Source organism: Oryctolagus cuniculus, chromosome 11, assembly GCF_051225735.1.
Source record: "Oryctolagus cuniculus isolate XC-2025 breed Fujian yellow rabbit chromosome 11, ASM5122573v1, whole genome shotgun sequence".
NCBI lineage: Eukaryota > Metazoa > Chordata > Mammalia > Lagomorpha > Leporidae > Oryctolagus > Oryctolagus cuniculus.
This window is the reverse complement of record NC_142877.1, coordinates 85932762-85958825: the sequence shown is the minus strand read 5'-3', so window position 1 is coordinate 85958825 and position 26064 is coordinate 85932762. Positions and strand designations below refer to the sequence as shown.

The following is a 26064-nucleotide window of genomic DNA, read 5'->3' as shown; positions in this document are numbered from 1 at the left end:
ACTGTCATTAACATCCCTTTCTCTGAAGACACATGGACACAGAGAAGAATCTCACCACACAGGCCTTGCTGTTGCCCTCGATTACTATTATCATAACCTTTCTGCCCAACTGACCACAAAACGTGTGTTCATTTCTAAGGGATCTTACGTCATGTACAACTTACAAAGTGAGCTCTCAACCATGACTTCCATGATGGGTGAGGAAAATGCTTTTTCTCCCCTACAAAACCACCTGGGGGAATTTTAGATTCAGGGCTGAGGTTACACATGGCTCAATCTCCTGGGAAAAAAACAAGGATCTTTCCCAAGTAGGTTTCTTTCTGGGAGCATTAATTCTCTTTTGTTCTCCCACGGGGCTGTATAGAACTTTGCATAGGAGCTGCCACCCATATTTCCATTAGCTGATCATGTTCAGTCTACTCAGTTACAAGGTCTTATCATTGATGGCACAAAATGTCAGTATCCTTTCACAAACCAGGTACTCCAAAGCTTCCCAATGGGTGAGTCACTATGAAGAAAAGAGACTGACCCTATCATTGGTACTCAAATCAGATGTGTCCATTATTTTACTATTGTTTCAGAATGACATTTCTCAATCTAGAACAGTCCAGATCCGGACAGCATGATAGGCTTTAGTGTTAGAACGCAGAATGTATAAGGAAATAAAAGCAATGTGCTGGAATTTAGAATGTACTGCAAATAAAATGTGCTTACAAGATCAATACAAAACTAGTTCTTATTTTCTCAAACATGGTTATCCTATTTCCATAGAAATTACCTAATTTATATCCATCTTACTTTATGGAAGTGTGACTACCAAGGGAAAAATTGTAATGAAAACATTCTCGATAAACTTGAAAAGCACAGTTATTAGAGGGATTGTAGAACAGAGGCACTCAGCTTGAGGTTTGTGATAATCAAAAAGTAATAGGTATTTAATATCATAGTCAAAAAACGTTCAAGGAATTGATTTATAAAAGTCATCCAAACACAAAATATTTAGCAATGCTAAAATCTACATTGAAATGATAAAAATGTAATGGTGCTTTACATAGGCTAAAAGCAACAATTTTTACCTCTGGAAAATAGAAGCTTGAGACTGTTGGATTTCATCATTGAATTAGCCAGCTAGTAGGTATTCAAAGTAAGGAATGAGAGAGAAAATAACCTAGTGTCGTGGGGCTGATAGATCCTAAAACTATCACATGCTTCAAGTTCATTCTTCTGAGTAACGCTTCTCATCAGGAAAGTACTTACGTTAGGCCGCAGTCTGGCTGCCAGATCATAATACTTTTCAGCCGCTTCATTGAGGCTAGCCTGTCTGTTGAAGAAAAAGAAAAACTATATCATCTATTTAAAAACTGTAGATTAACAATTGTTTCTCAGCAAGGTAATATTAAATACACTTTTGGATGCACCAATCAAAGGTACTTCAAGCAGAAGACTGAGTGCTTGCAATGTATCTGTTACTGAGTTTAAATTATAAATAGCATCTCAATGTATTACTATTCAGGAGCTGTCATTTTTCATTTATATATTATGAATTAGAGATGTTATTCTTTTCTCCCAAGCTAAGCCAGGTATCATGCAATGGGGTCGGGATTCTGAGACTGAACATGATGCTTCAAAAAAATCTTAGTTTCTTTTTACAATTTGTGCAAACCGATTCGTTGCTTTTGTCTTACGATAGCATGAATATTTTCAAGATCTCAAAAATTATGTATTTGTCTAGAAAGCCTCCCTTTCGTGATTTGGAAAGAATTTTCCATTGTGTATAGTCAATAAAAAACAAAGCAAAACAAAAAAATAGATAATCTCCCTTCTGTTCTTTGGCTCACAGGTGGGGTACACGACCTGACCTCAGATAAACAGATGTTCAATCCTGGCAGAGTGGCAGAAAGGTGACAGGATGGCCAGGATTCACTCACAGTGGCAGAAGCAACGGGGCTGTGACCTGGCCATATGCTACCTCTAAAGACTTGCTATTGTGTATCTCACTTCTTGACCACTAGAGCTACCTATTTTCCTACCAATTCAGGCTTTCTAGCGCAGAATGAATTCTGTAATTCCCACAGCAGAGTCAGTTTTCTTGCTGAAAACACCATGAGTGGCACAATTGATTTATACAAATAAGATCCACCCTGAACCATATACATCAGTTTGTTCATGGCCTATTTTTTGCAGTTCACAGTGAGAAAGACCTCGGTTGAGCCAACTTGCTAGCAGAAGAAATCAAATGTCAAGGTGCTGAGGAAATCCAGTCAGTCAGCCTTTGAAACACCATGTTTTCTGATCATACCATGCTGCTTAAGACCTTCAAAGATGGACGATAATAGGATATAAGCAGCTGTTGCAGGTTCAGCTGTGATCATGTGTACAGCAGAGAGGAAGAGCTGTAGAAAAATGTCAAGTTCAATTTCAAATGATATATTCAGTCTTACTACAATGTGAATAGCATTAAGTGGCCATGGGTCCTGCACTTACAATTGAGAAGTGTTTTCTTGAAGCTGGGAGGCCAAGAGGATTTTGAGACAAGAAGATGACAGAGAGGTCAGCAATGTAGAGGAGAACACAATAATCAATTTTCTCAATTAGAAAAATCACTTTCAGGTTTTAATAGAGAACGTTACTTATTAAATTGCATTTGTACTTTGGTTAAGTGAAATAAAAACCATGAAGACATTCCCCACACCACCATATAAATTATGGGAATAACTGAAGATAACATCGCCCTAGAGAGCAGGCCATATTTTTCTAATTTTTAAAGGAGAAATAATCAGAAACATAGCTATTTTTAATGGAGGTTATAAAGAAAGTAAAAACCCTTGACCTCAGGCTCTGCTGGACCTATGACATGTTACAATGTGCTGTTGCAATTTATATTCTCATAAATGTTAAAGTTCAATTTTAATATGTCAAGAAAAGTACTTTATCCTGGTATGAAACAGTAAAAAAAATCCCCTCACTGGAGTGTTTAATGAAGGTTCCCTCCACTAAATTACAGAATCACTTTGGTTCAGATTCATTTGGAAATCTGAACCAGAATTCATTAGGTCATGCCCTGGAAGGGTTTTCTCCAGAGGAAAATAAAAGGCATGGAGGTAGGAAATTAGAGTAACTTAATACTACAAAGAAGTAACTTACTTTGAAGCAAGATCAACCAATTGATGTCTAACATGACAAGTATAGCTACCATTAATATTCATCTTTATGATGATTCAATTTATGAGGTAGATAAGGATCAAACAAGAAATGAGGGCTCCACTAGATGAAATGCCTTTAAAATACTCAATTCGATTTTAAGATTTTTTTCCACCAAAAATGGTTATTAATTTCTTAAAGTCTTCATATACTTTAGTGCTTTAATTCCCAAAGGAAGTATCTAGTTTAGAAAACTTAGTTTCTGAAACTTGTAGAATTGATGATCTTCTAATGAAAATGAAAAAAAAATCCTCAGTAGGATTTATTATACATGTCATATAACTATAAAAATTAATTTTCACTCTTGGGCTTTGCTTCTAATATTAAATAGCCTTTATTGACTACTAATCAGCAGGTATTTATGGCAGCATATGAAAGAGAAGAGTATGTCAGGTTCACCCACAGAATGTTTGTTCATTTCTATCTTTGCTTCATTAAAACTCATGAGGAACTTGCCAATGTCCATTCCACGGTAGACACTATATTTTATATTCCCTTCTGCAAGAAGCATCGTGGGAGAGCTTAATAAATCTTAACTGCATAAATGACAGAACAATTAATCAACATTTGAATTGTGTAAGTTGTGTAGGGGATTTTACTACGTGTTGTCAAGACTGTCAACCATGAGATTGCTAGGGACCTGTTACAGGACTCAGGTCCCCACGTCACATCTGTTAAAATCAACTGAGAAGATGTACTTTTCTGCATATGCATACCCATTCTTCTTTCATTATGTCTTTGCTCAGATACAACATTTATGAATCCTCTACCCAAGTGCTGATTATTTCATTTATCAGTTGAAAGCAATACCATGAAGCAACTAATATTAATCACATTTTAAAGATGAGGAAAAAGCAAAAGCCATGTCAGGTTTCTTTTATTACTTCTAGCAATCTCCTGCTTTTAGGAGCTCTCAATATCCAATTGAGGATCCATGAAGGGGAACCATTAAGTTTCCCAAGTGTCCAAGTGGAAGACTCAGTAGGTAAGCAAAGGAGAAGAGCAGCTGGCTTTAGAAGAGAGATATTTCCCAGTCTAGATGTAGAGACGTTTTACCAGGTGGCAAGAAATCATCAGAAAGAAGTATCATTTTTAACAAATATGTCATCCTAAGATCAATATTATGTTGTGGCCCATCTGTAGGGAGCAAGGACTCAATTACTATGCCAACAAGAGAGATCACCTGGAGAGTCAGACGGAGGCTTACTTGTCATTACCAACCCACAACCATCATGTAGGTTGGGTCCTCTCGTTCTTCACACTGCCTTTAGCATTTCAGTCTCAGGAAAGGTTAAGGAATTAGAAAAAAAGCAGATGCTATTTGTGAATTAGACTATGAAATGAACCTTGAATTTTCAAGATATCCTTGGATTGGGTGGAATATGCATTAAAATAGTTAAGATTCAGTTATTTCACCACTGGTAAAAATGTAGGCTCAAAGAAAAAAAACAGAAAATAATATGTCCCAAACTTTGTCATTTGCATATGTCAGAATTCCACTTTTGTACATGGGATGATAAAATTTACATCTATTTAAAATATACATATATATTTCTTATGTGTAATTCAGCTCTCATTTTATTTTATAATACAAAAGCATGCTTTGGAACAGGTTTATTGCTCATAATCTTATATGAAAAGTTATATAAAAGAAATTTGGGGGGCGATTATGTTATAAAATAATATACCATATGAAATGTTTGAAGGCAATCTGATTACAGAATGACTTAAAATTATCTATCTGCATTTTTTGGAATTATAAAGTTAGATTTCTAAATTTAATGTCAATTCCTTGACAATATAAAAATAAAACCTAGTATTTAAAAATATCCTTTTACCTGTAATTATTAGTAGCTGTGAATTTTCAATTTTGAATTGAAAATATTTAATATGGATAATAACCAGTTGATTCATTTGAACATTTTATTAAAGATTGGGTAGTCTTTTTCAGTAGAGAGACTATTGGTTCATGAAACTTGAAAGTAGAAGGAAACAGTAGGTGTGCTTCCATAGATTCTTGCCAATCACTAAACTGATGTTTAGCTTTAAGTGACTCAAAGCAGCACTAAACTTTAATTCTAGTTGATGAGTGGTGGGTAGGAATAAAAGTAGATTCAAAATGAATGAGCACATAAGAATGTATGGAAAATTTGTAAAATAGGAAAACCAGGGTCATTCATATATAAAAACAATGGAACATAAATGACCTTTCAACGAAACTTCTATAATAAATTTTTCATTACCATTAAATCTTGTCAGATGAAAACTATCAACACTCAACATGGGTTTTATGACCTGTACATATCTGTCTCAATTCTAAGGATGGAGAGGTAATGAAGCAATGTAGAAAAAAAAAAAAAAAAAGAAAGAAAGAGAGAAAACAACACAGAAGAGAATGATGATAAAATAATTTTTTAAAAAGATTTATTTATTTGCATGAAAGGCAGAATTACACAGAGAGGTAGGGAGGGAAGAGGAGATATGGGGCAGAGAATATATATAGAGAGAGAGATCTTCCATCCACTGGTTCATTCTCTAAATGGTGGCCACAGCCAGGGCTGGTCCAGGCAGAAACCAGGAGCCATGTATTCCATCCAGGTAGGTCCATCCAGGGTCCCAAGTACTTAGGCCATCTTTAGCTGCTTTCCCAGGAGTGTTAGCCAGGAGCTGGATTGGAAGTGGAGCAGCCAGGCCTGGAACAGGTACTCTAACGTGGGATTTTGGCATTGAAAGTGGCCACTTAACTGCCTGCCCCAGAACACTGGTCCCTGGAGTGTGCATTTCAACAAGGACTCAGGTGATTCACCAGCTCATTAGAATCACAGAGCCCCTGAGGGAGGTGCCCACCTTCAACCTCACTGCCACCATGATTTGCTTGAAAGGCTTACAACTCATTAAGACTTAGCTGAAATAAGACTTTCTTTGCCAAAAGTTATGCATTAAAATTTAATTTGTAATCAGAAAATTCGTTGACTTTCTGGTATTTTTGGAAGTGTTAAGGAAGAAAATATATGGCCTAGAGGGTCTTGGAGATAGCTAAATGCTTTCTCAGGTACGCATTTAAATTTTATGTTATTTCCAGTAGCATTTATAAAGCAGAGATTATTTCTAAGTTCTAGAAATATATATTTAACTATTTGATTTTTTGTTAGTTGAGTACAGTAATGAAAAAATAATGATTCTTCCCTATATATTCACTCTATCAGGGAAGCAATCTGAACCAGTTGGTGGAGTGCAATGTCGGCTTTTCCTATTACCTTTGGGAACAGTGACAGCTTGAGCCATCAGGCCTGAAAAAAGGGAAAGTACACACTTAGCTGTAAGTGTGACCCATGTGAGAACCTGTACCAGGATGATCTTTTTAAATTTGTAATATTCTTTTAAGTTGTCTCTCCAGCGACCAAGAATCTACTTTTTAAACTTTACCATAAAGGGACAATAATGGAAGGGTTTTACTATTTAGGATTTATATATTTAACATCCTGCTATTTGCTAGAAGTCCTCTCTCCATCAAAACTCTTTTCAAGAATCACAGTTTCTTTGTAGTCAGTTGTTAAGAGCATGAGGAAGCCAACGTGAAAACGGTATCAGAATACAGCACCTCTAAATCCCAGCTTTACTAACTCTGACAAGTTACTCACTCTGAACCTCAATGTCCTTACCTGTAAAATGGGAATATTAGTTTCTATTCTGCAGATACACAATTAAAAGTAGGGATAGATAGAAAATGCCAATTATGGGACAACTGTTTGGTCTAGCAGTTTAGACACCTGCATCCCCTATCAGAATGCTAGAGTCTGATTTCTGGCTCCATCTCTTGAACTCAGCTTAATAATGTAGATCCCAGGAGGCAGTGGTGATGGCCCAAGTGATTGGGTCGCTTCTATTTATGAGGATGACCTGGATTGAGCTCCTGGCTCTGGGCATCATCAGTCCTGGCTATTGTGAGCATCTGAACAGTGAGACCGTGGATGGGAGTTTCATCTCTTTCTATTTTGTTCTGTCTCTGAGAAAAATAAATTTAAAAAGATGAAAACAGAGGGCAGAAAGACAGATGTATAAAAATAAATACAATAAATGCTATATTTACCCCTTAACCAAAAAGAGAATTACAAAAACAGCAACAGCAAAGCCATCACCACAGCCTATGAATGGTATGAGTCAGGTGGAGTGTTTTTAGTATCTCTAGATTTCTTCTCCAGTGTCAAATATATTCATCTTTTCTCTGGCTTCCAGTTCTAGACAAACAACTGAACAAATCTATTCATACAAAATGTTTCTAATAGAATAACTGATTCGATAGCTTCCTCTCACAACTCAATAGACATAACTCTACTGAGTTCTAGCATTTTAAATTCTTTTGATATTTTCCTTTGATGACATCCAATCTGCTTATTTTTTCTAATGTTCTCATCTGGAAACATCTAGTGCTTTTTCTTTTTATTTGAAGTAGTAAAAATGTCTCCATGTATTGTCAGTGCTCATTATGTGAACCTCTGAACATCTGTGATCACTCTCCCTTGTAAATACACTTGGTAATTAGCCACAAAGTGGATCCCACTTTCCCAAGCAAGGCAGAAGTCTTCCTTCATCTTCCAGTCTTCTTGCACATGATTCAGCTTCCAACAGTCAGAGGCAATCTTGAGAGAATAGAACTCAAAAGTAATCAAAAGTTGAGGCAGCAGCTGTGCCTGGGAGAATTACCTTCTGCCAATGAGGCATCACTCTGCTGGACTCCTTGTGGGTGACGGTGGCACTGTTCCTGGACTTTTTTGTTGCTCAGGTTTTTTTTTTTTTTTTTTAATTTTTTTAAATTTTTTGCCAGGCAGAGTTAGACAGTGAGAGAGAGACAGAGAAAAAAGTCTTCCTTCCATTGGTTCACTCCCCTAATGGCCACCACGGCCGACACTTCAGCGATCCGAAGCCAGGAGCCAGGAGCTTCCTCCTGGTCTCCCATGCGGGTGCAGGGCCCAAGCACTTGGGCCATCCTCCACTGCACTCCCAGGCCACAGCAGAGAGCTGGACTGGAAGAGGGGCAACCGGCACCCATATGGGATGGCGTGCTGCAGGAGGATTAATCCACCGTGCCACAGCTCTGGCCCCTAGAAAGTACTGATAGAACTGTTTCTAGTGGCCTCCTGCTTGGCTTATAATTAGTTTTAAATCAAAAATATAAATCTTAGCTAATAGGAAGAAGACATTATGAATGATCATTTCAATGTTCTCGCTCCATTTTAATGTTTAACATTTCAAGTGTCTTGTATGGTGAAGCCAAACAAGCTGACATCTACACAGAGAAAACAGGATTCAATTGACTATTTCTGTGTGTGTGTGTGTGTATTCTATAACCCTTCTGCAAAATACCCAAATCAGTAAATGGGAAAACGCACTCATTCTTCTGCTGTGGTTCAACAGGGACATATACCAGGTTCATGCACATCCAATGACCTAAATAAAACCCACACAGATCTTCAAATTCAAAGGGAGGAAAGTACAGTGTCACTCAGTTTCAGAAGGGTGAGGGGCAAACACATTCAGTGAACAACATTCATACTACTTGTACAACACAGACTGCTTCTGAATCATTTTGAAAACAGATTTCACATGTTCTAAACGGCTCTTTTGCTTTTAACATAAATCTGCTTTGCCTAGGGCCCGTTATTTTGATACTTCTTATTTGTCTTTCTTATCTGAACTGCCAAATTGAAATCATACATCTCAAGTTTTATAGTTGTACGATACAAAGGAAGATCTTTATATATTGCTGAGAGTTGAAATGAGTGTTTTAGACACATGTCAATTTTCACTTTCACTAAGATAAAATTTGCCTGTTGATACCTGGTCTCAGGCTTGCACTTCTTCCAATCTAGTCTTATCCAAACAGAAGGACTTTAAAAAAAATTGTGCTGAGTAGTTTTTTCCTTTATAATACTTGTAGATTTTCTTATCCATTTTATTGGGAATTAATCAAGAAAGTGGAAGTTATATTGATGGAACTGTTTTTAAAATAAATTGTTTATTTGAAAGAGTTATAGAGAAAGAGGGAGAGGGGGGATAGAGAGGAAGAGAGGGAGAGAGAGGGAGAGGGGGATAGAGGGAGAGGGGAGGGAGAGAGACAGAGACAGAGAGAGAAAGAGAATCTTCCATCTGCTGGTTCACTCCCCAAATGGCTGCAACAGCCAGAAACTTTACGCTGGTCTCCCACACGGGTGGCAGGACTCAAGCACTTGAGGCATCATTTTCTGCTTTTCCAGGCACATTCACAGGGAACTGGATTAGAAGCGGAGCAACCGGGACTGGAATTCATATTGAATGCTGGCATCACAGGCAGTGGCTTATCTACTGTGCACAATGCTGGCCCCAATGGGACATTTTCTTGAACTGTAATCTTTTCCTAAATTGCTCATTTGAGATATAAGAGAAATCATGAATCCCACTAAATAAGTCACAAACAGGGAGACAACCAGCGATTCCTTCCAATCCAAATTATTTCCTAATAATTTCTCATACACTGCGAGGGAGTGTATGTGTGAGGTAGACTGCCATTGGCTAAGGGCTTTTCTATCACTGAGGATTTCTCTATTGCTAGGAATTCTCACTAGGGACTTTCTCATTGCCAGGGGTTTCCTCTAGTGACTTCCTTAGTGACAGGTGCCCAGGTGAGTACACCACTGGTGTTCAGCTTGCACAGTAAGCACTCAAATACTTGAATTTGGTGGGACTGAAAAACAGAAAGCTAAAATAAAATCACTCCTAAAAGCTGCCACAGATTTGAGGAGGATATAGTTACTGAGCTATGGTTATACTTCCAAATCAAGCTAGGACATTGACCTAATATAATTTAATGAGGAATGCAGACTGTCTTAAGCTAGAGATTCTGCTAAATAAATCCTAAGAATTTCTACATTGCTGATGTGTAGCCAAAACTTTTCACTGTTTTCTAGCACCATTGTATCTAAAATGAAAGTTACAAGTGATCTATGTGTAACTCAGAACTTTTTTGTAATGTTCTTACAATGGGTATCCATTGGTAAACCTTGAATTCCAGACACTGACTCAAAATAGAGCAAAGTGACTTGCTGTTGAAATATAGATTATGAACAGGTTGATTCACCTATGGAAACTGGTGCTTTCCCATCTTTGCAAATGATTGTTGTGATTAAAATCCTAGTCCTTTATTCATGGAGAACAAAAAGTCCTCTCCCTGCAAAAGCATGTAACTGTTTTGCAAATTACTTTTTTTTTTTTTAAGAAATTATCCTAGCATTGAAGGTTTTTGCAGAAGGGTTATAGAATACACACACACACAGAAATAGTCAGTTGAATCCTGTTTTCTCTGTGTAGATGTCAGCTTGTTTGGCTTCACCATACAAGAGACTTGAAATGTTAAACATTAATATGGAGCGAGAACATTGAAATGATCATTCATAACGTCTTCTTCCTATTAGCTAAGATTTATATTTTTGATTTAAAACTAATTATAAGCCAAGCAGGAGGCCACTAGAAACAGTTCTATCAGTACTTTCTAGGGCCAGTGCTGTGGCACGGTGGATTAATCCTTCTGCAGCACTGCCATCCCATATGGGTGCCGGTTCTAGTCCCAGCTGCTCCTCTTCGGACCCAGCTCTCTGCTAAGGCCTGGGAAAGCAGCAGAAGATGGCCCAAATGCCTGGGCCCCTGCACCCACGTGGGAGACCCACATGAAGCTCCTGGCTCCTGGCTTTGGATAGGCTCAGCTCCGGCCATTGTGGCCATCTGGGGAGTGAACCAGCAGATGAAAGACTGCTTTCTGTCTCTTCCTCTCACTGTCTGTAACTCTACCTCTCAAATTTTTAAAAAAACCACCAGCTTTTAAAAAAACAATCTCTAATGGAAAACTCAAAGTAACTCACAGAATCTGCCTTAAAAATTCATTTCTGGGGGAAAGGGTATGTGGGTATATGTAGTTACCAAAGGACACCATGAAGGCCACATGTGGTGATGGATAGTTTATATTTCAATTGTGGTGATAGATACACAAATACACACATGTGGTAGGATTACAGAGACTTATACACACACACACACACACAAACACACACATCACACTGGTGCAAACAGGTTTGGGGAGTTATTGCCAGTAGATTGGATTGATGTCAATATCTTGGTTGTGATAATATCTGCAGGATATTGCCACTGGGGAAACTAGGTAAATAGTATCAGAAATTATTCTGCATTATTTTTTTTTTTGACAGGCAGAGTGGATAGTGAGAGAGAAAGACAGAGAGAAAGGTCTTCCTTTTGCCGTTGGTTCACCCTCCAATGGCCACTGCAGCTGGCATGCTGCAGCGGGCGCACCACACTGATCCAAAGGCAGGAGCCAGGTGCTTCTCCTGGTCTCCCATAGGGTGCAGGGCCCAAGCACCTGGGCCATCCTCCACTGCCTTCCCGGGCCACAGCAGAGAGCTGGCCTGTAAGAGGGGCAACCGGGAAAGAATCTGGCGCCCCGACCGGGACTAGAACCCAGTGTGCCGGTGCCGCAAGGCGGAGGATTAGCCTAGTGAGCTGCAGCGCCGGCCCTATATTATTTCTTACATCTATGTGTGAATCTACATCCCTAATACAAGGGTTTAAAAACAAACAGTTCCTCTGCTTTTTCCAAAAGTTCTCAGTTTAAAATCATCCAAGTAGGCACCAACGTCTCAGTTATTTTTCTTTCCTTATGTATTTCCAACATAATTACAAATTTATCCCTAGAAGTCAAGCACAGAGACCACTGTGTGAATGTCACTTAACAAAGCACTTAGGCATATAATAGAGTGAAATTCAAGTAACAGCACGGGTGAAGGGGTACACACATTGTTAACAGAACAACTAATGCTTTTTAAACAACGCTATAAATCATGTGAGTTTCTTATAAACACCCTTCTTAACCTAAAGTACCACTTATAAATACACTGACTCTTTTGATATTCACAACAAAAATTGTTTATCTGCCTTTTTATGTTACTGCTGTATTATGAGTAGCCTTTGTAATAACCCTTCTAAAATTACTCAAAGAAGCACCAGAAGCCTAAAAAATGTTTTCTTTCATGATACAGCAACAGGGCTGATTACAGGGTCATTCTGGGAATGTCATGGGCCTTAAGCATATTTGTATTTCATAATCTTCTTCATTATCAAAGATATTAAATCTGTATGCCATATTCAATATAATTAATATAAAAACATCAATATGGTGAGCCAGTTGACTAACTGGTAGAATGTTTTACTTTGGAGGCGTTTAATTAGAGAATTAATAAATGTGATTTTGCAGTTTCATATGTGAATTTTATAACAATTGTTAGGACAAAAGACAAGTTCTCATTATGGCTCATCTGCCCTACACATTATGCACATAGACTGCAGTGACTAAAATTACTAATATTTGCATGGTTAAGTAGCATGGTTCACACGAAGAATGTGGAGTAAGGGGGTACGATGGGGGAAATTAGTAAAATTAACTACCTTCTCAAAGCCTGGGAATTTGTCTTTTAAGGTACATTAAAACAACAACTAACCTGAGCATATGAGCAGCATTGAAGACAACGTCAAACTCTGTACTATCCAGTTCCGCTGCTTTTTTTGCCATCTCTGCTGCTTCTACAAGGCGGGCTTCTTCCAGAAGAAACTGACCTGCAAAAAAAGAGAGCAAATGAAATTCAACTCTGAACATAATAATTATAGGAGACAATAAAGTGGTTATTAGAGAAAATAAGGACAGTGGTAAAGGTTGATTTGAAGCTAAGATTTAACGACATGTTCATTATTATTTTGTCATACTTTATATGCCTTTCCCTTAATTGCAAGATAGTTGAAGGCTTCTATTGGATGCTTTAAAATTTTCTTAAAAACAGCCTTTAGAGAATATTCAAGCAGGAAATAAGATGAATAAATTTGAAGAATTTTATATTACAAATGTGATTATGAATTGACTGGTTTTGCTAGTGTTTAAAACACCTTGTATCTATGATATAAGGAAAAACAGGTGTATCCATACTGAAGTATTCATTTTTATACTTAAGTACTGCTAAAGTCATTTAAAGAACATATAAAGGTAGACTTAGCATTAGTTCAATTAGATTTAGTAATAAAAATAGAATATTATGTTCACATATGTTTTTTAAAGACTTTATTTATTTGTTTTGTAAGAGAAAGAGCCAGAAACTGATCTCTTTCGGTTACTCCCCAAATGCCTGCAATGGCTAAAGCTGGCCCAGGCCAATACCGTGTGCCAGGAAATTCTTCTGGGCCTCCCATGTGGGTGGCAGAGGTCCCAAACTTTGAGCCATCATCCTCTGCTTTCCCAGGAAGCTGGATCAGAAGCATGGGGTAGCTGGATCTTGAACCAGCACTCCCACAAGGGACGCAGATGTCCAAAGCAGGGGCTTAACCCGCTCTTCCTCAATGCCTCCTCAAGTGCACACAGTTAAGATTACTTTGAGTCCGCTTTGCAAGGGTAGAATTATTATAGGCTGGGAGCAGGGAAGCGACTTCACTGGAGTTCTGGCTTCATTTCTCATTCCAGCTCTCTGCTAATGGAAATCCTGGGAGGCATCAGGTGATGGCTCAGAGAGTTGGGTTTCTGCCCCCACAGGGAAAAGCTGCACTGAGTTCTAGGCTCCCTGCTTTGCGCTGGCCCAGCCCTGGTTGTAGCGGACATTTGTGGAATGAACCAATGGGTTGGACTTCTCTGTCTGCCACTCTCTACGTCTCTCAATAAATAAGTGAATAAATTTTTAAAAATAATCACTAGAGAGAGCCACACAGCTGTTCAAAACTATACCTCGACAATTTTTATACAATGCTATGCCAGAAATATATTGTAAAGATAAAGAAACCTACATAAGTGTTGAGCCCAACTCTAAGGCTACAAATATGCAGAGATAACAGGTTACTTTTTTATAGCTAGGGATTAATTAACAGCAAAAGAATGATGTTAACATTTATGTGGTAAGTATATTCGAATAAAAACTAAATCAAAAGGTGACAGGAAAATGCTGAGGCCATTTAGGCAACTGCCGGGTTTGTCGAATTGTGGTCTAATTTCTTCTTGTTTGGGGTTTCCTGTTTTCTTAAAGAATTTAATGATACTAAAATAAAAATGATTTTCAAGTCCTGAGCAGTGCACAGAAATAGAAAACTATAAAATCAGTAAATGCTCCCTGATGACTGTTGGTAGAGCCCATTATTTATTATTTATTTAGTAAATACTACAAATAATTTTTTAGGCACTAAAGACCAATTTTTAAAAATAAAAGGGGTTGGCCGGTGCTGCGGCTCACTAGGCTAATCCTCCGCCTTGCGGCACACTGGCACACCGGGTTCTAGTCCCGGTCGGGGCACCGGATTCTGTCCCAGTTGCCCCTCTTCCAGGTCAGCTCTCTGCTGTGGCCAGGGAGTGCAGTGGAGGATGGCCCAAGTGCTTGGGCCCTGCACCCCATGGGAGACCAGGAGAAGCACCTGGCTCCTGCCATTGGATCAGTGCAGTGTGCCGGCTGCAGCGCGCTGGCTGCCGCGGCCATTGGAGGGTGAACCAACGGCAAAAGGAAGACCTTTCTCTCTGTCTCTCTCTCTCTCACTGTCACTCTGCCTGTAAATAAATAAATAAAAGGGGAACTGTTTCACAAGGTGATAATATACTTTAGACACAGTTTGCATTTAAGTTATTTCTAAACTCTGTTAAGTAAACACTTATGAGTAAAGGCAGACCTAGGATTATAAAGCCAATTTTTCAAAACTAAGTGACAAAGATTTATTATGTATTTATTTATTTTTAAAGATTTATTTTATTTATTTAGAAGGCAGAGTTACAGAGAGGAAGGGAGAGACAGAGAGAGATCTTCCATCCACTGGTTCACTCCCCAAGTGCCCACAATGGCCAGGGGTGGGCCAGATGGAAGCCAGCAGCTTCATCAACGTCTCCCTCATGGATGCAGGTGCCCCAGTACTTGGGCCATCTGCTGCTGCTTTCATAGGAGCACTAGCAGGGAACTAGATCAGAAGCAGAGCAGGGGCCAGCACTGCGGAGTATCGGGTAAAGCTGCCACCTGCAGTGCCAGCATCCTATGTGGGCGCCAGTACAAGTCCCGGCTGCTCCACTTCTGATCCAGCTCTCTGCTGTGGCCTGGGCAAGCAGTGGAAGATGGCTCAAGTCCTTGGGCCCCTGCACCCATGTGGGAGACCTGGAGGAAGCTCCTGGCTCCTGGCTGCAGATTGACACAACTCTGGCCATTGCGGTCAATTGGCGACTGAACCAGCAGATGGAAGACCTCTCTCTCTCTCTGCCTTTCCTTCCTCTGTAACTCTGACTTTCAAGAAAATAAATAAATATTTACAAAGAAAGAAAAGAAGTATAGCAGCCAGAACTCAAACTGGCACCCACATGGGACGCTGGTGTCACAGGCAGTGGCTTAAACTGCTATGCCACAATGCTGGCCCTGAATGACAAAGTTTTAAGGCCAGCACTTGGAGATTATTTAGCAAATTCTACAAAATGTTTCACACTGCTTTCTGAGTTTGTCATTCAACATTTTGTTAACATGCTAACATGCTCAAAAACAGGCAAAATTTTGGGATAAGGATAGTACTTAAAGTTATAAATAAGTGATATTTATAAATAGAAAAATGCATTACTTAAGAAATTCCTATAGATGCTAATTTAACCAATATGGAGATATGATATAAAATTTAAAATGCATATTGTTGGGGCAGGTGTTGTGGTCCAGCAGGTTAAACCACCCCTTGGGACGCCCCCCTCTTACAGCAGAGGATCAGGGGGAGCCCCCACTACTCTGCTTCTGCTCTAGCTCCCTGCTAGTGCTCCTGAGAAACTGCAGATGAAGCTTCAAGTACTTCAGTTCCGGTTATCCACGCTGGATACCCGGATGGAGTTGCTGGCTCCTGGCTTCTGCTGGGCTTGGTCCCTGCCTGCTGCTTCTCACCCTCTCTGTCACTCTTTCAAATAAATGCAATTTATAAAAAAATACATATTCTTTAAGAAAAGACAGCAAGAATGAGATAATCCATGGCACAGTGAAAAGTAATATCTTTTTACATGTATCTAATAACAGACATCAGGCTAAATTTACCCTTCGGTTAGTTATGCTTGATATAGATTTCATGGATTAAAACACAATTATTGGGGCCAGCGCTGTGGCACAGGTTAATCCTCTACCTGAGGTGCTGGCATCCCATATGGGCACTAGTTCTAGTCCAGGCTGCTCCACTTCCGATCTAGCTCTCTGCTGTGGCCTGGGAAAGCAGAGGAAGATGGCCCAAGCACTTGGGCCCTTGCACCTGCATAGGAGACCCAGAGGAAGCTCCTGGCTCCTGTCTTCAGATTGGCTCAGCTTTGGCCATTTCGGCTAACTGTGGAGTGAACCAGCGGATGGAAGACCTTTCTCTCTCTCTCTCTCTCACCTGCTCACTGTCTGTAACTCTACCTCTCAAATAAAATAAATAAATAAAATATATATAAAAAACACAATTTTTAATTGCTACTTGTCTTCAAAATAAAATATTTACGTAAATAAATACATTCCTGTATTAATTATCTATGTGATAGTTAAGCAAAGGAGAATGCAGAAAACAACCGTTCTTTGTCTTTTCAGGCAGCTATTAACTCCGGAATTTAGAGTATATAACAATCAGGAAAATGTGACAATTAATTGAATAATGAAGCTTATGTTCTTTTTTTGTTTGTTTGTTTTTGACAGGCAGAGTTAGACAGTGAGAGAGAGACAGAGAGAAAGGTCTTCCTTCTGTTGGTTCACCCCCCAAATGGCAGCCATGGCCAGCGCGCTGCGCCGATCCGAAGCCAGGAGCCAGGTGCTTCTCCTGGTCTCCCCTGTGGGTGCAGGGCCCAAGCACTTGGGCCATCCTCCACTGCCTTCCTGCGCCACAGCAGAGAGCTGGCCTGGAAGAGGAGCAACCAGGACAGAATCCGGCGCCCCAACCGGGATTAGAACCTAGGGTGCCTGCACCACAGGTGGAGGATTAGCCTAGTGAGCCGCAGCACCAGCCAAAGGTTATGTTCTTAAAATTCAATATTCCTGACTGTACAGGGAAAATGAGATTTTAATTATGGTAAAAAACTGCAAAGTAAAAGATACATAATGCTTCATGTAACGGAGAGGGAGAGGGTTAAGATAGCTTTATGATAAAGACCTATATGATGAGGGTGATGCAATTCAATGACATAAGGAGCCAGTTTACAAGCAATATCCAAGGCAAAACCTTTCAATGTTACATCTTTAATGTTGATCAACAAAAGAAATAACATTAACTAATTACATAAAATCAAATAGGTTTTATCATCCTCTAATAAAATTTTTTATCTGAATTTAGCTTTGTCAGGCAACATGTACTTTGTAAAAAGCTTGCAAAGTACAAAAACTAGAGGGAATATATAATTTTTAGTATTGCAAATGGTGACATAAAAAATTCCTATATAAACATTTTATAACAGCAGAATTCATTCATCATATTAATATTCAGAATAACAATGTCACAACACATTAATTAGATATTTGCATAATTCCCCTCATTCTGTTCTTGACAGACCATATATCTCAATAGCCCAGCACTGGTGTTCGGCTATGATAAAAGCATAAAATATTGTAGAGTATGAATTGTTTGTTTTTTAACTGAACTTGAATATCAGAACTGAAATTGAAAGTAAATTATTATTCTGTCATATTACACAATGATCAATTGCTTGAAATTCAACATAGAATTGACTCATTTCAAATGTATATTTGAGCCAAGACAAAATAGAAGAACAAAGACATACTCAGTTGGTTTTTTTCATAATAACTATTAAAAAAACCTAAAATTCTACATTATTGGTGGGAATCATGAATAAAATGTTTCCCTTGCCTCTTCTGGAAGACTCTGCCTCAAATCACTCTTTCCCTAGCTTATCTATTGGTTCCACCAGGCCACAGCCTCTTTGAATTACTTACGCTTCCCAGAGGTAACCCACTGCTTCCCAGCCCTATTTGTGTGTAATACTCAGCCTCTAAGGTTTCTTGGCCCTAGGGTTAGCCCACCTCAACCTCCAGTTCTGTCTTGCCTATCCATTATAAATAATCATCATTCATTTTTACGCTCTAAGCATGTTCTTCTCGATGAAGCTCCCTTAGAGAGTTTCCAATAGTGTTAGAATTGCTTATGGCTTAAGCTTGCTATAATATAGTTCACTCTCTGAACAAGAGAGTATTTAATAAAAGAGTAAAGGAAGGGCATTAACTCTGCTGGAACAAGAGTATAAACTGAATTTGTCCCAATATGGCCACTCCGTTTACAGTACACATGGCTATGTTGATCCCAGTCCACTCGTATTCAACAGTTGGGAAGTGAACTACTTGAACAATCAGGCACTCAATCACTGCTTGGAGAAATGATCAATACTAGCAACACAGACATAGGTGCTGTTCACTAAAGGACTGCACTGAGACTGAGAGAGATTCTAAGGTTTGCGGACTAGGAGCAGTTACTAGAGATCAGATGCTGCAAGTAGTACAAGATGGAACTAGGACTACAAAGCAAAGAGGGAACAAAAGGAAGAAGCACTTGAGGGCATCCATCTATGTTGATGGATGCCAGACGTGCTGAAGACTTACCACTTCCATTAGTCTCTCTAGCTTTTGAGCACATCAGAATCACTTAGAGGACTTACTAAAACAAAGAAAAAGGCTACCCAGAAAGATTCAGTGGGTGTGGGATAGAGCCTTATATAAACATTTTTAACAAGTTCTTGAATGATGCTGAAAGGGCTGTTCTTGTAGCCAACTTTAAGTATTAGTGAGGTGGATAAGCATTTGTTTTTTCTGGAAACATTACACCTAAGATAGGCTGTGTAACGAGACTGAGCTCTTCCAGTAATCAACTGCATGTAGCATGCTATTCCCTTTACTATGAAGCAGAATGACTGGAATACATTTACGAAGGTACTTTTAAAAGTTCATGCAAAATGGAATTAAAAGAAAAGCTAGTTTGATGAACACGTAGAAATCCATGCCTGCAAAGAGTCTTCAAAATATTTGAGAAAAAAAGATGTGAGTTATGAAAAACTGTGCAGGAATTTCAAAAAAATTTGCACCAAAATAAACTCATCTTTTAATTGCACCTCTCCCTGGACATCCTGAAGTGCTCTTATGTAGGTGTAGATACAAAGATCCACTGATGTAAGACATATTCGTTAAATTTAAGTTTACTCTTTTAACACTCTTAAAATAAGGAGAAGCAAGCATCTTATCCTTCACAAAGAATAGATTTTTGAGAAATCATTTCTCATTCATATACAGTAAACACACTCTTACTTTGTTTTTGATAATGGACTAAAACTGCAAATAAAGAAACCACAAAAATGTTAACTAAAATATATTTGGTTCTCATGTGTGCATTGTTGCTACCACACTTTATTTCTTTGGTTTGTAATTTGCCCTTCCCAAGTTAATTATCATCATCTGTATCTGTCTCAAATCAAAGGATAAAAAAAAAAAGAAAAAATTAGTTAAGAAATTATATAGGAAAAAAGAAGTAATTTGGATAGGGAGAAACAAGATGATTTAAAAAGACAAAGCATTTTCAATAGATTGCAGACAGCGTGGAAGTCTCCCTGCAGCCTAAAATGCAGAAAGGGAGAAACCAGTTGACAGTTTTGGATTCACCATTTCAGCCACAGTTATATCCTTTCTTCTCTGGACAATCCTCTCATTCACCAAATCATGTAAACCACTTGGTATATTTCAAAAACATTTCAAGATGACAAGCTTGTGAAGATCAATCCTTCATTAATGTCTGGATTTAAAAAGCGGTCTACAAAGTAGAAATCCATAAAAATGTAAGCCAGCCTTAAGCCACAGGCCCAAAGACTGCTTTATAGAATTTCTATACATAAACTCCCTAGATTAAATGTGACTGGCATTACCTACTAAAATAGCATGAGAAATTCACTATTAAGATCAATGCATCTAGGGGCTGGTGCTGTGGTGCAATGAGTTAAACCACTGCCTGCAATGCCAACATACCGTATCAGAGTGCTGGTTCAAGAGCCAGCTGTTCCACTTTCAATTCAGCTCCCTACTAATGAACCTGGGAAAGGAGCAGAAGATGGTCCAAGCACTTGGTCCCTTGCTACCCAAATGGGAGGCCTTGCTGGAGTTCCAGGCTCCTAACTTCAGCATGGTCCAGCCCCAACCACAGTTGTCATCTGGGGAATGAACCAGTTTATGCAATCTCTCTCTCTCTCTCTCTCTCTCTCTCTCTCTGCCTTTTAAACAAATAATAATGAATATATGTTATCTCGAGCTGACACTGGCATAGCAGGTTAATCCATGACCTGCAATGCTGGCATCCCATATAAGCACTAGTTTGAATCTCAGCTGCTCTGCTTCATATCAGTTCCCTGCTAATGCACCTGGCAAAGCAGTAAAAGACAGTCCAAATGCCTGGACCCCTGGACCCACATGGGAGATCCAAATGAAGCTCCTGGCTTCAGTCTGACCCAGTCCTGGCCCCTGCAACCAATTAGGGAATAATTGGAAGATCTCTCTCTGCCTCTTCTAACTCTGGCTTTCAAATAAATAATTCAAACTTTAAAAATAAGTTATCTCAAAAGTTAAGGAAGGAAGGAAGATAGGAAGGAAGAAATTGAGAGAGAAGGGAAAGAGAGGGAGGGAGGGATGAAGGAAAGTATCATTATTCTTAGAATTCTATTACTAAGCCAAGTCTGTTTGTATTAAAATACCATTAACATGCAAATTGATGAGAATTGTTTTGTAGCAACTATCATGCATTTGCTGTAATCCTGAGAATATAATGTTTTAATAAATTCCTTAAAAAGTTAAAAAGCTGAAACACAGAAATAAATCTTTAACAGAAAAATCAATGCATATAAATTAAAGAGCTAAAACAATCTGTAATAGATGTAATGTTCTCTTTAGGAAAAATAATTCATATGTGGCTATAATATTAAAAGGCAAAGGCAAATTCACATCTTATTTATAAAATAACATAGAACACAGTGTTCACATTAAGGTAGGTCCTCTTGGGAAAACAGCTAATCACTGAAATACATCCAGAATTGTCTGACCTCAACCAATACCTCCCCGTCTCAAGCCAGTATCTTACCCTGGATAACAGCAATAATCTCCTACCTGCCCTTCACCATACAGGATATTCTTATAACAGCTGTTTGAGTCATCTTGTGAAAATGGAAGAGAGAGTGCATCATCCCTCAGCTGATTCCAGAATGCTCACATTTGCCTACACAACTTCCTAACAGTCTAGGCTCTCCCCTCCTTCTGCCTCAGTTCCTCCAACTCACCAGGGGCACAAAGACTTCTGCCTCAGCGCCTCTCCACCTGCCATTCCCTCCACCTGGAAGGCTCTCCTGGTGGCTCACTTTCTTACTTGCCAGCACAAAGAAAGAAGTTAGTAAGCATGTGTTTATCAGCAAGACTGAATTTACCAATGGCATCCCTCCATGGCTACTTGCTTCGTCTTCAAAAGCAAACGAGAGCTGAGCCAGCATAGGTCGCCAGCAGAGCACTTCCCACATCCTCAACCTTACAGCAATCATAGATAGAGCTGCAGTAACTGCTACGTGCTGTGGCCACTGGACAACTGCGGGGGTGCCCCGCGTAGTGAATTTTCCATGGCATCTCCTGGACATGAGCAACAGGCTGGCCCTTCTTTTATAGCTCTGCATTTCTCCTGGACCCCAGCAAAATAATCCAGATGTTAATCATACCTTCAAAACATACTAATTTCAGAAGACTTTCATCTAATTTAGCTAGCTTCTGTCATACTCCATTGTGTTTTGCAGTAAATTCTATAATGTGAAAATAGAAGAATGATCTCTGATTGTAAGAACTATGAATTAATATGTCCAATCCAAGAAATTCATATTGTGTTTACTAACCACAAGATGTGATTCTTGCAGTGGGGGGAAAAATGTACATGCAATGCTTACCTTTGAAGCGCTCCAGGTGAACCCTTAAATGCAAATTTATAAGGGAACACTCAAGGCACCACAAGCTAAATGCATCATTTCTGAATGGAGCTGATTTTTTGTTTTGATTTTGTTCAATGTATAATTTAAGTTGAATCTACCTAAAGTGCACAAGTATGGGTATTGCTTGAATTTTCACCAAGGGATGATAGCTTTTTAACCAGCAGCCAGATCGGGAAAAGAACATCACCAGCATTCCAGAGGCATCAATACTTGGGGACTCTGTCAAAGATTTAGGGGACTAGAACAAGGGAAAATCCATTGTAAAATATTTGGACTAACTGGTTATAGTGATATCTAGTGGTAAGGAGAAGATCAGCGGTTAAAGAGGAATTGTAGCAAGTCTTTTGTGAGGTCCTTCTGTTAGGGAGGGGAGTAATGCATTCCTGATAAGAGGAGGTTGATGATAACACAGCCATCAGGGGCCAGTGCTCTGGTGCAGTAGTCGATTAAGCCTCTGCCTGAAGTGCTGTCATCCCATACGGGCTCTGGTTTAAGTCCCGGCTCCTCCACTTCCGATCCAGCTCCCTGCTACTGGCCTGGGGAAGCACTTTAATGTGTCCCAAGTGCTTGCGACCCTGCACACCCAAGTGGGAGACTCAGAAGAAGCTCCTGACTCCTGGCTTCTGATCAGCCCAGCTCCAGTCATTGTGCACATTTGGGAAGTGACTCAGAGGATGGGAGATCTTGCTCTCTGTAACTCTGCCATTCAAATAAATAAATCTTAAAAAAAACAAAACAAAACAAAACAAAACAAAACAAAATTAGTGGTCAAAATTCAGTCTAGCTGTCCACTGGGGACGCTGCTAGGAAAGGTGCTTATTCATACAAGGTAATTACATCTGGGAGAACTAAAAACATGGAGGGGCACTCTTAGTTATTCCTCTGACTTGAAGAAAGTCTTTCTCTGAGTCCCAGGTACCCCGGCAGTTTAGGTACGCTCTCACTGTTTAAAACCAATCTCTCCCCCACTCCCTCCTATTCATATTACTGCTCTGTATTTTTGTGCTCTTGGCAGCCTGAGTTAATAAAAGCTCCATTTTCCTGAGTCAGACCTAATGTGATAAATGTGGCAGAAATTACTGGCCCAAAAACAGGTGGGCTGGGTGAGCAAGGAAACAACACCCAAGAGATCAATCTGGCAACTCGTTGTGAGCCTGGGAGGCTGTGGATCTGTCCCCAGCTGAACAAGGGACCAAGAATTTGGCCTGAATTGGACAGGTGGTAAGGAAAGTGTCTAACGCAAAGGAGATTAGAGAAACAGCAGGCGAAGGCCCCACACTCCACTGCAAAAGAGGTCCGGCAGGCTCGCAGCACTTGACTGAATTTATTTCCCTCCGGACTCTTTCCAAAAGTGTTACAAGATGTCAGAAAGCCTTCGCGGAGTTGTGGGGACTGCACAACGGAGGGTGGGATTAGGGCAGGGCAAACAGCGCTGAAGAGAAAAGGGGCAGAGGTGGAGCAGGGGTGGGACAGAGAGGGAGAGGAATATGCATGCGATATGGACTCATAACACAGAAGGGACAGATTCAGCAGGGATCGCGTTTGCATCAGAAAGGAGATGATGTTCACATCAGGCTTCACACAACCTGCAGTGTCTTATCCCTAACACGAAGGGAAAGGCTCAACTAGATGAAGGGTACAACCTCTGCAAGACTCATGGGTGAGAGCCTCATGTGCCACATTGCACGTTCTCACACCAGGGACTTGTCAGGAAAGACAGGCGGTGGACAAGAGGCCTCAGACACAGATGCTGAAGTCACTAAAGGAGTGCACCTCTGAGGCTAAATTATGGTGGGAAGAAGAACAGGGAGCAGTGGCTCAAAGCGCCCAGGGCTCACAACCTCTTCCTGAAAAGCCTCCGCATCGTCTCCCGCCCTGTGCTCACCACCACCTCCATGGGCTTTGCTGAGGTTCTCACTTACAAGTGTGTCTACAGAGAACGGGGTAGTTAAAGGCAGGACATGGCAGCCTTAGAAACAATTGTTTGAATTAAGTGGAAGGTAGAAAAAGAAACTGCAAGTATCTGGAGGTACATTCGCTCCCTTATCTGAAAGAGGCAAGACTACAGAAAGTTGTGTGTGGGTTTGTGTCTGTGTGTCGATGTGCTTTCCCCCCAGTTAACCCCGACAAAACACAAAACTCAATGATATCATGGAATTCTCCAGTGAAAGTCTGGGTGGAACGTGGTCATAGAGAAAAGTGCCTGTGGATGACTCAGTTAAGAGAGCGTGCCCTCGTACAGGGAGAAAAATCCATTACTTTTTGTAAACAACAATTTGGGCTATTAAATGCAATCTCTACTCCCTTATTTGTAACATGGCATTTAATTCTTAATGTTCTTGCAAACAATTATTTCCCTCTCCTCAGTATTTTGTCTGCACATTGATGTATAAAGAGTCTCTTTTTTCTTAATCTTAGTTTTTCATTCTGTCTCCTCTTCCCCTGATTCATGTCTCTGATTTATGTACCTTATTAAACATTTTTCCATATGATTCATTCTCTAGATTACCATTTTTATTATATTTTTTAATAATAAGTGCCTATGGTTATAATTTACTGAGTCCACACTACATGCTAGTTACTTTATAAAATCATAAATGACTCCTCAGAACTGTAGGCAGTAGCAATTATGCAACGGAGGTGCAGGAGCTGACCATGCTCAAGGAGGTAGTTAACTATAGGGCTGAGTGTGACTCACTCCAACCCCCATTTCTGTGCCACATCCACTGCACTCTACTCTCCACTGCAAAGCTAAACTCAGTTCTTATCATCTTGCCTTTGTGGCTTCTTAAGCCCCATACAAAAAAGACAGACTCAAAAGGAAATATGTAAATTGTACTTCACTGTTCCTTTTTTCTTAGCCAAGTCTGAACTAGTTAAAAACATTTAAAAAAAAAAAGTGCATTGTACTCCAAGGCCCTCCCCCCCCAAAAAAAAGGACAAAAGGGACAAAAGTACCTAAAGCACAATCCGCCCTTCTTTCCTTCTTTGTTAATTCTTTTGTTGGAAGAGTTGATTCACCTCCTCCCTAAGAGAGGCTCAAGGTCATGGGTGGGACTCTGGAGTAAAGGCACTCAGGTTACTGTCAAGATTCTTTGTTCTGTGCCACCCTTTCCTCCCTTTCCAAGTGAAGATGGATGATCTCATTGTGTTAATAGAAGGAATGAGACAGTGTAGGTAAAACTGTGTCGGATTAGAAAGGGCGCCTTGCCATCCTCTGCCCCATTCAGGTTCTATCCTTGCCTTGACAAGTTCAAGTTGCCCTTCTTCCTCCCTGAGGCCTTCAAGAACATGGTGATGGTGATGAGAGTTCTGAGGGTTCACTACCTGCAATCCTTTGTGATCAAAGCATTCAGGGTCTGTGTCACCAGGCAGGACCCACAGGGTTCCAATAAAGCACAGCACTGTCTTTGAACGCACAAGGAAAAACAAACTTTTCCTTGGGATTGAGAGGCAGATGGGGCTCCAAATCTTACTTTGCCAACGAACTAGTAATAGGGAACTCAATGTCCCACTTAAACTCTTGGTATCTTCAATCATGCATCTGTAAAATGCAGATAATGTTATTTCTGCCCTGGGTTGGATTGCTGACATGACAAAAATATACCTGAAAGTAGCCAGTACTTGGTCAGGAACATAATTGTTCAACAGTGAGCTTTGGCTGCCAGAGCACCAGCATTACTGATCACATCCATGGCTAGAATGGTCCCGTTGATTTATGTAAATTCTGCCTTTGGAGTTAGGACACCCTACTGCATTACCTGAATTTATTTAATTGTTCTAACACTGTGAAGCATTTAATGATTCTAGTACATGTCATA

General features: G+C 39.8%; 1 protein-coding gene across 16 annotated transcripts in view; it reads right to left on the bottom strand.

Moving 5' to 3' along the window:
* Nucleotides 1–26064, bottom strand: part of TMTC2 (transmembrane O-mannosyltransferase targeting cadherins 2) — a 447603-nt gene that overhangs the window by 61577 nt on the left and 359962 nt on the right. For all 16 annotated transcript variants that reach the window (XM_002711368.6, XM_089307532.1, XM_017342005.4 and 13 more), the window contains 2 exons: nt 12741–12855; nt 1258–1321 (listed from right to left, as the gene is read on the bottom strand). In XM_002711368.6, the coding sequence (XP_002711414.1) occupies nt 1258–1321; nt 12741–12855 (179 nt within the window). The remainder of the gene's footprint in view (nt 1–1257; nt 1322–12740; nt 12856–26064) is intronic.